Source organism: Pleurodeles waltl, chromosome 6 (assembly GCF_031143425.1).
Source record: "Pleurodeles waltl isolate 20211129_DDA chromosome 6, aPleWal1.hap1.20221129, whole genome shotgun sequence".
In the NCBI taxonomy this organism is placed as follows: Eukaryota; Metazoa; Chordata; class Amphibia; order Caudata; family Salamandridae; genus Pleurodeles; species Pleurodeles waltl.
In genome coordinates, this window is record NC_090445.1 from 697,930,599 (window position 1) to 697,944,247 (window position 13,649).

Sequence of the window (13,649 nt, forward strand, 5' to 3'; positions counted from 1 at the left end):
TACATCATGGAACACATGTATAATATATGAGACTGTGTTTCTGGATGCTTAAAAGTCGAAGTAGATGGGTATTGGAGACCAATATGAAGGGGAGTCTTGCACATGTATTTGCTCACATGTATGTTCTTATTTTTCTACTCCAGTTTATTTATGGTTGTGTTTATTCAGAATTCTTTCTTTTAAATAACTAATTTAGACATATATTACTTTAGTAATTCATATCTTTCCTCCTGAGCTTTTATCATGGTGGATTTGATTTAGCAGTCCTCTGTTTGGGTTAAACTTAAATGGATTATGGTTAGGGATTTACACTTAGGTTAGCTAGATTAAGGCAAGTGTATGGGCTCTAACTTAAGTAATTATTTTAGGGAGTTAGCCCTAGTGATTGATATTTGAAGCTTTATTCATAGGGGTTAAGGGCCAGATGTAGAAAGGCGTTGGCGAGTCGCAAACGGTGAAAAACGCTGTTTGCGAGGCGCAAAATCCTCACCGGAATGCAGAAATGCATTTTGCGAGTCGGATCTGACTCGCAAAATGCATTTCCGACTCGCAAATAGGAAGGGGTGTTCCCTTCCTATTTGCGACTCGTAATGCAATTCAATTCCATTTGCGACCGCGAAAGCGGTCGCAAATGGAATCGCAGTTACCATCCACTTGAAGTGGATGGTAACCCAGTCGCAAACGGGAAGGGGTCCCCACGGCACCCCTTCCCCTTTGTGACTGGAAAAAAATATATTTTTTCAGAGCAGGCAGTGGTCCAATGGACCACTAACGGCCCTGAAAAAATCCAAAACTAAAGGTTTTTTTTTTTTTTCAAAGTGCAGCTCGTTTTCCTTTAAGGAAAACGGGCTGCACTTAGAAAAAAAGAAACTGCTTTATTAAAAAGCAGTCACGGACATGGTGGTCTGCTGTCTCCAGCAGGCCACCATCCCTGTGAGTGCCCATACTCACAATGGGGTCGCAAACTGGGACCCACCTCATTAATATTAATGAGGTGGGTCTTTGCAACCCCATTGCGAGTTGCAGAAGGTGTCTGAGACACCTTTCTGCATAGCAAATTGCGAGTTGCAATTTGCGAGTCGCTCGGACTCGCAAATTGCAACTCGCAATTTGCCACCTACCTACATCTGGCCCTTAATGTTTTTGTTAAGGGTTAAAATTTGTGAACTTCTTTTGCTCTGTTAGAGAGGACGTTGGTGCGAAACTCAGACCTCCCCTAGTTCTCTCACTCTATGCCTGTTCTCATGTCTGTTCTTTAATTTTGTCCTCTTGTTACAATCCCTTTAGGTGACTGTTTTTGCTCTGTAAATTAGAATATACCTTTTTGGATCATTGGTTCAAAGATAGGATTAACCAGTTTCAGTTTATCATTTAGGAATTAGACACAGCCTATGAATGGTTAGCCACATAATTGTGAGCTTAGAAGTCCTGTAATTCAGATATTTAGGTTTATACTTAAAGGTGCAGGGTGATCAGTTTAGAGTCAACCATGCAAATTTGTGATTTTTCGGTTTTGGATTAGTTATTTACTTTGTATTATAGAAAGATATTCTGCTGTTTCACATTGGCTGCTTAGTTGTCAGCAATTAGGCTTGCAGACTTATGTTAATTTTGTCTTAGTGGTTAATACTGAGTGACTGTTTTTTTAAATTATGAAAATGTACATTTAGCATACAGTTTGAAGGTGAATTATACTTTAGACTTTTAGGTTTCCTTCTATCAGTGTTGTCATAGGTTGGGGTAATATTCTTAGATTTAGGAATTCATGTTTTGTGTTCGGGTAGTATTTCAACTTCAGTGATTTTTGTATGAGTATAGTTTTATCAGTTCAGCATTAATTTCACTGATTACGGCTTATTGATATGTGCTCACTCAGTGATGGATGAGTCTTAGGGATTTGTTTTAGAGATATAGTTATAGTTATAAGATTTTATTTATGTTTAGTGAATAAGGAGCATATTCAGCGTTCAGCCATTGATTCAGACTTTAAGTAGCAGGGGTTCTATTTTAGGTTGGTGATGTTTAGGCTCCTGGATCAATTTAGAAGAGCATACAAACTGAAATATACAAAAACTGAAGTATTTAAAAAATGTAGATGAGTGCAAAAACTGGTATATTGCCCAAGATTCTCCTTTCAATTTCTCTTCCTCATTTAGAGTTTGTTGGATTAAGTTTTGTCTCTTGGCAGCAGCCACTGTCAGCTTTCCTGACAGATAAAATCTTAGGCAGACCCTATAACAGTAGGAATAGCGTCGCAGGGACAATCCTATGTCCCTGACTTCACTCATGCCATTCTTTCTGACAACTTTTCTGTGAGGGACTGCAATATCAATCACTGTGGTCCTGGACAAGAAAAGTCTGAAAACGTCCCCCATACCCTGAGAGAAAATACCCATCATGTGGGGTACTTTAGTTTTGTTTATTTTTTCTGAGGAGAGACCAGCTGCTCTGAGGGTCTGTTTTCTAAAATAATAAAGTGCCAAAGGGTCTAACTTGTTGCTACAGAGAAAGAGGCAGACAACTAGTTTTACATTTGGCAATCATCCCCCAAATACATCTCTTAGGCTTTTCAATTTTGGGATTGAGGTTTGTTGCTCAATGTTAAACTTAGCAATTCATTCTCAGGTCATAAGGTGCACTTATAGTTTGCGATTTAGTGACACACTCAATTAAGCTTAGGTTTAGGGATATGGGCATAGTGAAAGTTCCTTAGATTTAGGTGTCTGTCCTTGCAGGGTTACATTTAGCATTAGTATGTTAGGACTCAGCTGTATGCTTTTGAAATTATTTAGCATTTGTTGTGTCGAAGTAAAATCACGTACTCCAATATTTAGTAATGTACCCCAATAATCATGACATTCTAAAATCTTCACATCACCACAGTTTCCCTCAGCAAGTTCCACTTCGGGTTTAGCATGTGTAAAAGAACACCTTATTCATCATCAGTGTAGCGGAGTACCAAAAATAAATAATAAGGACCACTCAGTAACTGGAATCTAGATGACGGAAAAGTTAAATGTTTTTTCACAGAAGTATCAAATATCAAATGATACAGAACAAAGGCAATCAAGGTTTAAAGTGCAATGTTAGTCAAAGTAGTCAAAAGTCAGAAATCATTGTAAGTCACAAACGAGCAACAAAATCAACTTGGTCGGACAAAATCCCTAAAGGAACATGAAAGTGTGCAAGGAACCTCTCACTCACCCCAAAATCAAGGGGTTCTTATACACAATCCTTGCATAGAAAAGGTAGTTAAAGTTCAGATTCAGCATGGCATGGTCCGGTGTAGCAAATCTTTGGCAAATCATTGCATTTCACGTCAATGACAATACATATTAGCACTATGCCATTTCCTAAATAAGCATCCTGCTTTCCAGTGATACTATCTCCTGGACACAATTTCAACATAACTTGCAACATTTAATAAAACCAATTCATCAATATGTGAAACTGAACTAGACCACAGAAACACAGTGGATGAATCCTTGAATGTTACAAACTACCTAGTGCACTAGTAGTTTCTTTTAGTTAAGCCATTTGCCATCACAGTAATTGAAACATTTTACATCAATTGTCTTCCCTTTCCCTGGAGCCTGTGGAGAGAGAAAATGTACAGGGAAAACAGATGGGAGGGGGTTAATGCATGAGTGAAAACAGATACAGCATCCATATCAACCAATACTGCTTTCCATTGCTACTGTCTTATGGAGAGGATTTGTACATAACTTGCAACATTTAAAAAAAGCTACTCATGAATGTGTGAAACTGAACTACAGCCATTTGTATTCATGGTGATTAAAAATATTACATCAGTTGTCTTTACTTTCCATGGAGCTTGTGGAGAGGAGGTGAATGTGCAGGTAAGACCTAATGGGATGAGGTCAGTGCAGGAGTGGAAAACAAAGACAGCATCCATATTAACTAACATGGTGGTTTCACCAGCATGTGGCACAACTAAATCATGCTAATAAACACACTTCTAAACTTCATTTTTTGTCACACAAAAATATTAATCCAGAAAAAAGGTTATCGGTTGTATAGCCTTAGATTTAATCTTAAAGAATATGATTTAGGTTTAGAAGGTTGTGATGACTATTAGGAATACTATTCTTAGGATTAGTTATTCCGGTGTTGAAAAGGGTTTTGAATTTAGGGTATTATGATTAAGATGTACCCGTTTAGGCATTCATGTTTGTATTTAGACAGATGTTGGTCTTATGCTTATTTGAATGCTTACCTGTTATAGGCAGCTTAAGGGGTTGTGTCTTCGCCTAGATTTAGGACCTTTAGTTTGGTTTAGTGGGCATGACTAGGGTAGGTATTAGGCTTTTCACCACTTATCCTAATGGAGGACTGTGTAGGATTATATCACAGAGTTGTAGATGGAATCACTCTCTGGTGCAGTTGCACATATCTAACTGAAGGTCATCAGCCTAAATGAAAGAATATAAAAAGAATGGTATTTCGGACAAGTAATCCAAATTAAAGTAGGCAACAACTATCACACTCTTTAATGACAGTTTTATAGTGGACAGTAGGTGCTATACAAAGAAATTGTTAAAAGTTATGTCTCACCTTTAAACTGTAATAAACAGAACTGACTGTGAAAGGGGGCTAATATTGTCTTTTATTTCTATTCTAACAGCTACTACAAAAGCAACAACACAAGGTATTTATTTTCTCCCGTACCTGATGAATTCACGTCACTGACAATATTTGTTAGCACTATGCCATTTTCTAAGTAAGCATCCTGCTTTCCAGTGATACTGTCCCCTGGAGATGTTTTTAACATAACTGGTAACATTTATCAAAGCCTGTCATAAATATGTGAAACTGAATTAGACCACAGAAACACAGTGGAAGAAACCTTGAATGTTGCAAACTACCTAGTTACTTTAGAAGTTTCATTTAACTAAGCCCTTTGCATTCATGGTAGTCGAAAAACATTACATCAGTTGTCCCCACTTTCTGTGGAGCCTGTGGAGCGAGAAAATGTTCAGGAGAAACTGATGGGAGGGGTTTAATGGAGTGGAAAACAGACAGAAGCTGCATAAATAGCAACCAATACTGCTTTCCATTGACTGTCTTCTGAAGAGGATTTGAACATAACTTGCAACATTTAAAAAAAGGTATTTATGAATGTGTGAAACTGAGCTACAGCCATTTGTATTCCTGGTGATTGAAAATATTACATCAGCTGTCTTTACTTTCTGTGGATTCGGTGAATGCGCAGATGGGACTTTATGGGAAGAGGTGAATGTAGGAGTAGAAAACACAGACAGCATCCATATTAACTAACATGGTGGTTTCACCATGCAGCACAAATAAGTAATGTTAATAAACACACTTCTAAACCTTATATTAAACATGTTTCAATTATGAATACTCTATTTTATGTCACACCAATAGAATACAAAAAAAGGTTTAACAGTTATTGAGCGTTAGTTTTAAGCTTAAATATTTTGATTTCGGTTTAGATGGTTTGTTGACTATTAGGAATATGATGCTGCCATAGCCTTAGTCATTCAGGTGCTGAATAGAGTTTTGGATTTTAGAGTTATGATTAAGGTGTACACATTTAGGTATTCATGTTTGCATTTAGACAAATGTTGGCCTTAGGCTTATTTGAATGCTTACCTGTTATATATAGCTTAAGGGGGCAGGTCTACACTTGGACTTAGGGCTTGTAGTTAGGTTTAGCAGGTCTGATTAGGGTAGCCATTAAGCTTTTTGGCACTTATCCTGTAGGAGGACTGTGCAGGATTATATCTTAGAGTTGTAGGTGAGACTACTCTTCCGTGTAGCTGCACATTTCTAACTGAAGGTATTCAGTCTAAATGAAAGAAGATGAAAAGAATGACAAGCAATCCAAATGGAAGTAGGCAACAGTTATCACACCCTATTATGAAAGTATTGCAGTGTACAGTCAGTGTCATACAAAGAAATTGTTAAAAGTAATGTTTTACCATTGAATCCTAATAATCTGAACTGACTGTGAATGCGGGCTAATATGGTCTTCTCTTCTATTTTAACAGCTACCACTAAAGCAACAACACAATGTACTTTACTTTTTCTGCGCCTGATGAATGATAATCCCTGTCTGTATAGATGGAAATGTATCAGTGCAAAGATCAGAGGCAATGATTGTTGATGTAGAAAACAGAGCATGAAAGAAAACAATTTGTAAGAGAGTTATTAAAAGAGGACTAGATTTAGGACGATTTGAGTGTCACTGGGCTTGGTTTTCAGGAAACAAATTACAGGGTAAAGATAGAGAGTCTAGGACATGACATGATGATGGGCTGGAGTGTTAGATGAAATTGAGTGTCAGGTTGGTGGAGCTTCAAATGGGAGTTCTGAATGGAAGGGGTGTGAGAGCACTGGAGTGTGGGAAGCCTGGAAAATGAGAATGTTGGAGTTAAGGACTACTAGGGGATGAGTGGGCTGTAATATTGAAGGTTTATGGTGTCATCCATGGGTTGTGCCAAAGGGATATTCTGCCAGAATGCAGTGTGATAAAGTTATTTAACAAAAAACACTTATTGCTTAAATTGTTTTTTGAAACATCTTTTTTACAGTTCGCATGAATCTTAAACCAAATGTAACATTTAATTCCATAGCATTTAGAAATGAAGTTCAACCCAACAATATTCATTATTACTTTGACAATGTAGTTTCAAAAGTAATTTTGATTAGCATTGTGTGAACATTTTTGTATAGATATTTAAAGATATTTGTAGTTCTGTAATATGATTTAATAACAATTTTAATATACAAACCATATGTAAATTACAATTTAAAAAAGAAAAATAATTGCAAAACCAAACAGCCAAATAAATAATATTAAATTAACATGGTGCGCAAAGACACAGACAGATAGAAATAATTTAACTTCTAAATATTCAAACACACACATAAATAGGTATGTGTGTGCATGTGTTCAATGGGTTAAAAAGAAACATTTATAAAAAGAAATCACCAGTTATAGTTCAATGACCTAACTATAACCCTGCATTGCACTGCTTTATAACCTCATATATTAAATTACTTGTGACATGCTATTAGATACCATTGATAACATAAATGATGATCTCTCAAATAGCATAATTGATGACAATAGTGGCAGACTGCTGTTGGTGCTTAAAATGAATGTTTTAGTCTTTATGTCATAATGTTTTACTGGTATAGATGAGAACTACATTTGAGAACTCATCGAAAATTAATCCTCATGTCAGCCTCCATGAAAATAAACATGAAAATTGCTCTACAGTTACCTATTGGCTTCAGGAAGGTCATAGATTGTTCCATGAAAATGAGCCAATTGTTTAAGGTTCTTTTTAAACATGTTGACAGGGCCCTATATTAGAGGCAAGGATCTATAGTCCTGATTTAATCGTGATAAATGCTCTAGTGTTGGGAAGAAAGTAAACAAAGTATCGTGAAGTCAGATAAATGAGTCTCTGTCGGCTAAAAATTGCAGCAAACCTGTTTGTTCAATCTACTAAATGGCTGGTAGTAAATCAACACAGTGAATCCATTAGAGGCCTGCTGCATACCTCGTTCTATTTATAGCTGAGGCGCCAGCTGTACATAACGTACATTAGGTTAGCCTTCTAATGCCATCTGGTGGTCAAAAAATAGATTGATTCTTTACTAAATAAAGGAAAGTTTAGTTTTGTAATGGTTATTCTTTTACTAATCTATGATAGACAAAATAAGAGTTATTTTACTTGGGCCAAAAAGACAGTGAATGCAAAAATAAAATTAGGTAGTGATAGATCCTAACCCTCTATGTAAATCCAGGTTTTGATTCTATACGGAACCATTTTAATGAATGTCTATTTCGGTTTTGTCTGTATTAAATACCAACTTTGATTTAATCAAAGCTGTTACAATCTCGTGTGATGGTCCTTAATAATTTGTTTTTGACAGCTAAAAGTTAACATATGGCCAAGTTAAATATTAATATTATTGTTGGCTAAAAGACCTCTTATAAAAGGTCCCATCATGTTGTAGACATGGACATAGAATTTGTTCACAGGGTATATAGGTATTCCCTATCAAATAATACTAAACAAACAGAGCCCTTTAGTTGGCAATGCGGCCCTGATTGAAATATTGTATTCATAGTTCCTATAATAGATCCCTCTATGGGGTGTATATATGTTCATATTATATGAATTTGTACCTTCTGTTATACTTAATAAAGTCAAAAGGAGTGGTAATTATAACAATAATACAGACAAAGGTTTTCTCACAAGCCAAGGGGATAAGGTCCTGATCTTGTTATGTAGCAGAAGCTTGTCTCCAATCTTGCAATTTGTTCAGTCCTTGTGAAATTGTCCATCCAATAGAACTACCCTTTGGATAGAAGAGTGTAATATCACCTCCTAAAGGTCTCATCCTGACATGTTCTATCACTTGCCATCTTATGTCATCATTGGTATGCTGTACGCTCTGTTAATGTTCCACAAGAGGTGCTCCAATGGTACCACATTTGATCCTACTATTAAGTTGGAGAATTCTACATTTCACTTTATAGTGTTTTTTCCTACATACAGCAGTTGGCATGGACACCATATTGCATAACCAACATCTTTCATATTACAATTAGTGAACGCATTCAAATTATTCACAATGGTATGAATTAAATCACTGGTGTTGAAACTAAACTTACAGGCCAGACACATCCTGCACTTACAGTGTCCAACCACTGTTGGGAGACCCAACAAAGCATTTAGAGTTGTTGTAGGTGGTTCTGGTAATTTAGCTCTCACTAAGGCATCCCTCAAGTTCCTCCCTCTCTTAAATGAGATTAGCGGTAGCTCTTTATTGGTTAGATGATCTTCTAACAAGCCCCAATGTCGTTCAGTGATTTTTCTTATTTCATTGTGGGCAGGGTTGAAAGTGGTCACACAAACTAATCTGTCCATTTCTTCTATTCTTTGATTTGGTTGCAACAACAATTCCCTATGATTATACCATGCTTTTTTTTAGCTCTTTTTAGCAAACTTTTGGGGTACACTCTTTTACAAGCCTATTCACGAGTATTCCTGATTCCCTAAAGTAATTGACTTCTTAGTACAATTTTGGAGAATGCATAAAAACTGACAAATGGTAGATTATCTTTTAAACTTCTAGGGTGATTGCTGTTGTAATGTAACAAGGTTTTTCTCTCTGTGGGTTTCCTATAAATGGACACATAAATCTTATCATATTCAGTCTCTGTAGGAGGCTGGCCTGGCTTATAGTGGGTACCTTGTGGTACTTACACCGTGTGCCAGGTCCAGTTATCCCTCATTAGTAGAATAGAGGTGTTTCTAGCAGCTTAGGCTTATAGAAGGTAGCTATGGCAAAGCAGCTTAGGCTGATTTAGGAGGCATGCAAAGCTCCTAATATACCACTTATATCATATAGCACAATATCATAAGAAAACAAAGGACTTTGTAAGAACCCTCCCCAGCATCTTCAGGGAACTCCTCTGAGTCTGACTGGGAAGCCTCCCCTTTTTCTACCCTCTCTTGAGATGGGCCAGACTGGTTCTGGTCATCCTGTAAGAGCAGGTTACAGAGAAACTCTTTTGTTGGATTCTTACCTGTGCTTCAACCTCTATCCAGACAGAGACCCCTCAAACTCTTGTAGTTTAAACTTTCATAAGTTGCCTTAACAACCTTGGAAGTAGCCTCTACTGTAGACATGATAGGAAAGGTTTAAGGACAGTGAGAGAAAAAGTTTGAGAACTTTAGAAAGCACAGAGAAAAAACTTTTTCAAACGTTTGGAAGACTTTTAGAAGTTTTCAAAACTTTTCAGAAACTTTGTTAAAAGTTTTAGAGTAGAAAAGTAAACTGTTTTGGTTAAGTGTACATATACAGAACTATTTGTTATAAGATTTTCTTATGAAAAGCATCAAATGACAAAGTGGTAAAGCAGTTGCAAGTACTTATCCCACCGCTGCACCACCAATGTAGGAGGCTGGCCTAGCTTATGGTGGGTACCTTGTGTTAATTACACCTTGTGCCCGGTCCAGTTATCCCTTATTAGTAGAATAGAGGTGTTTTTAGCAGCTTAGGTTGATAGAAGGTAGCTATGGCAAAGCAGCTTAGGCTGAACTAGGAGACATGCAAAGCTCCTACTATATCACTTATTTCATATAGTACAATATCATAAGAAAACACAATGCTCTGAGTTACTAAAAATAAAGGTACTTTATTTTAGTGTCAATATGCTTAAAGTATCTCAGAGAATACCCTCACTTAGGAGGTAAGTAATATACACAAGTTATATGTACACAAACCCAAAACAGGTAACAGTAAAAAAAAGTAGTGCAAACAATGTAGAATCACAATAGGATCCAATAGGTAGACATAGGTCTAGGGGCAACACAAACCATATACTCCAAAAGTGGAATGTGAATCACGAATGGACCCCAGACCTATGGGAGATTGTAGAGGGTCGCTAGGACTGTGATAAAACAGTAAGGGTGTCCAAAATACCCCACCCAAGACCCTGAAAAGTAGGAGTAAAGTTACCCTACTACCCCAGAAAGACACAATAGTTGTGATAGGGGATTCTGCAACAACCACAAGCACCAACAAAACATTGAAGACGGATTCCTGGACCAGAGGACCTGTAAAGGAAGGGGACCAAGTCCAAGAGTCATGAAGGGGCAGATGCCCACGAAACCCCAGATGAAGGTGCAAAAGGGCTGCCTCCGGGTGGAGAAGCCAAAGATTCTGCAACAACAAAAAGGGCTAGGAACTTCTCCTTTGGATGGAAGATGTCCCACAGCGTGCTCGATGTTGCAGAATTGTTTCCAGGCAGAAATACCACAAACAAGCCCTGCTAGCTGCAAGAGTTGTGGTTGAGGTTTTTGAGTACTGCTGGAGACCAGGAAGGACCAGGATGTCACCCCTTGGAGGAGGAGACAGAGGGGGCGCTCAGCAACTCTGAGAGCCCCCACAGAAGCAGGCAGCATTTGCAGAAAAACCAGAACAGGCACTTAGAAGATCTGTGAACTCAGAGTCACAAAGGAGGGTCCCGCGACGTCGGAGTCCAACTCAGCGGGTTGAGCACGGCAGGACGGAGTGCTGGGGACCCAGGCTAGGCTGTGCACAAAGGAATCCTTGGAGATGTGCACAGAAGCTGGAGCAGCTGCAAATCATGCAGTACACAGGTTTGCTGTCTGGCGTGGGGAGGCAAGGACTTACCTCCACTAAATTTGGACAGAAGGGCCACTGGACTGTGGGAGACACTTTGACCCAGCTCCTGTGTTCCAGGGACCACGCTCATCAGGATGAGAGGGGACCCAGAGGACCGGTGATGCAGACGTTTGGTGCCTGCATTGGCAGGTGGAAGATTCTGTCAACCCAGAGGAGATTTCTTCTTGGCTTCCAGTGCAGGGTGAAGGCAGACAGCCCTCAGAGCATTCACCACCAGGAAACAGTCGAGAAAGCCTGCAGGGTGAGGCGCTACAATGTTGCTGGTAGTCGTCTTGCTACTTTGTTGCGGTTTAGCCGGCATCCTGGAGCGGTCAGCTGTCGATCCTTGGCAGAAGTCGAAGAGGGAAGTGCAGAGGAACTCTAGTGAGCTCTTGCATTCGTTATCTGAGGAATAGCCCAGAGAAGAGACCCTAAATAGACAGAAAAGGAGGTTTGGCTTCTAAGAAAAGACGCTTGGCTACTGAAAGAGGTAAGCACCTATCAGGAGGGGTCTCTGACATCACCTGCTGGCACTGGCCACTCAGAGCAGTCCATTGTGCCCCAACACCTCTGAATCCAATATGGCAGAGGTCTGGGAAACACTGGAGGAGCTCTGGGCACCTCCCCTGAGAGGTACTGGTCAGGTGAGTGGCCACTCCCCTTTCCTTTGTCCAGTTTTGTGCCAGAGCAGGGCTGGGGGATCCCTGAACCGGTGTAGACTGGCTTTTGCAGAGATGGGCACCATCTGTGCCCATCAAAGCATTTCCAGAGGCTGGGGGAGGCTACTCCTCCCCAGCCCTTCACACCTATTTCCAAAGGGAGAGGGTGTAACACCCTCTCTGAGGAAATCATTTGCTCTGCCTTCCTGGGCCTGGACTGCCCAGACCCCAGGGGAGCAGAAACCTGTGTGAGGGGTTAGCAGCAGCTGCAGTCGAAACCCTGGAAAGGCAGTTTGGCAGTACCTGAGTTCTGTGCTAGAGACCCAGGAGATCATGGAATTGTCCCCCTAATACCAGAATGGTATTGGGGTGACAATTCCATGATCTTAGACATGTTACATGGCCATGTTCGGAGTTACCATTGTGACGCTACACATAGGTAGTGACCTATGTGTAGTGCACACCTGTAATGGTGTCCCCGCACTCACAAAGTCCGGGGAATTTGCCCTGAACGATGTGGGGGCACCTTTGCTAGTGCCAGGGAGCCCACACACTAGGTAACTTAGCACCTAACCTTCACCAAGTGAGGGTTAGACATATAGGTGACTTATAAGTTACTTATGTGCAGTGAAAAATGGCTGTGAAATAATGTGGACGTTATTTCACTCAGGCTGAAGTGGCAGTCCTGTGTAAGAATTTTCTGAGCTCCCTATGGGTGGCAAAAGAAATGCTGCAGCCCATAGGGATCTCCTGGAACCCCAATACCCTGGGTACTTAGGTACCATATATAAGGGAATTATAAGGGTCTTCCAGTGTGCCAATAAGAATTGGTAAAATTAGTCACTAGCCTGCAGTGACAATTTTAGAAAGCAGAGAGAGCATAAACACTGAGGTTCGGGTTAGCAGAGCCTCAGTGATACAGTTAGGCACCACACAGGGAAAACATATAGGCCACAAACCTATGAGCACTGGGGTCCTGGCTAACAGGATCCCAGTGACACATATCAAACACACTGACAACATAGGGCGTTCACTATGAGCACTGGGCCCTGGCTAGCAGGATCCCAGTGAGACAGTAAAAACACCCTGACATATACTCACAAACAGGCCAAAAATGGGGGTAACAAGGCTAGAAAGAGGCTACCTTCCTACAGTCTCCACCCTCAAATCCTGAAAAGGGATACTTGTTTTGCTGTATTCAACTGTAAATTTATTATCTGTGGATCTCATATTGAGCCATGCATTGAAGGACCGTAGTTTAGAGGCTGTACCCCACAGGTCAAAAAAGTCATATATATATATAATCTGACCATTTTCTTATCTGTTCTCCAAACTGATTATCAGAAGAAAAGATAAGTGTCAGAGAGCTGGAGTGTCGGGGGAATTCAGATTCTTGGGAAATGGAGAGTAAGAGAGCCAGACTGTCACTGAGATGGCAAAACTTCCATTATTAGTAGGATGGAATTTCACAGAGGCAAAATATCAGAGGGATAAAGGTGAGAAGCCTCAAAGGTAAGTCACCCTTATAGGTAGGTTGGATGAGGCTGAGTTTTAAAATGGAAAACAAAAAGAAAGGCTAACGAGGGACAATAGCGCAAGAAGAGGATAACACAGGAGAAGCAGATAATTTGTTTTGTCTTGACACAATATCTACAATCATATTCATATCATTAGTAGTGTTATTTATTAATATTAATAATGCTGTTTTATTAATTACACTGCTTTTGGATATGCTGTTTGTATAATTGTTCTACTCATTATTCTTGCTGCACCTCGTTATCATATCTTTGA

The 13,649-nt window shown here is 39.5% G+C and overlaps 1 protein-coding gene across 2 annotated transcripts in view; it reads left to right on the forward strand.

Annotated features, from left to right (window-relative positions):
* LOC138300182 (deleted in malignant brain tumors 1 protein-like) overlaps window positions 1–13,649 on the forward strand; it is a 618,063-nt gene that overhangs the window by 255,782 nt on the left and 348,632 nt on the right. For both annotated transcript variants that reach the window (XM_069239160.1, XM_069239161.1), the window contains one exon: window positions 4,646–4,669. In XM_069239160.1, the coding sequence (XP_069095261.1) occupies window positions 4,646–4,669 (24 nt within the window). The remainder of the gene's footprint in view (window positions 1–4,645; window positions 4,670–13,649) is intronic.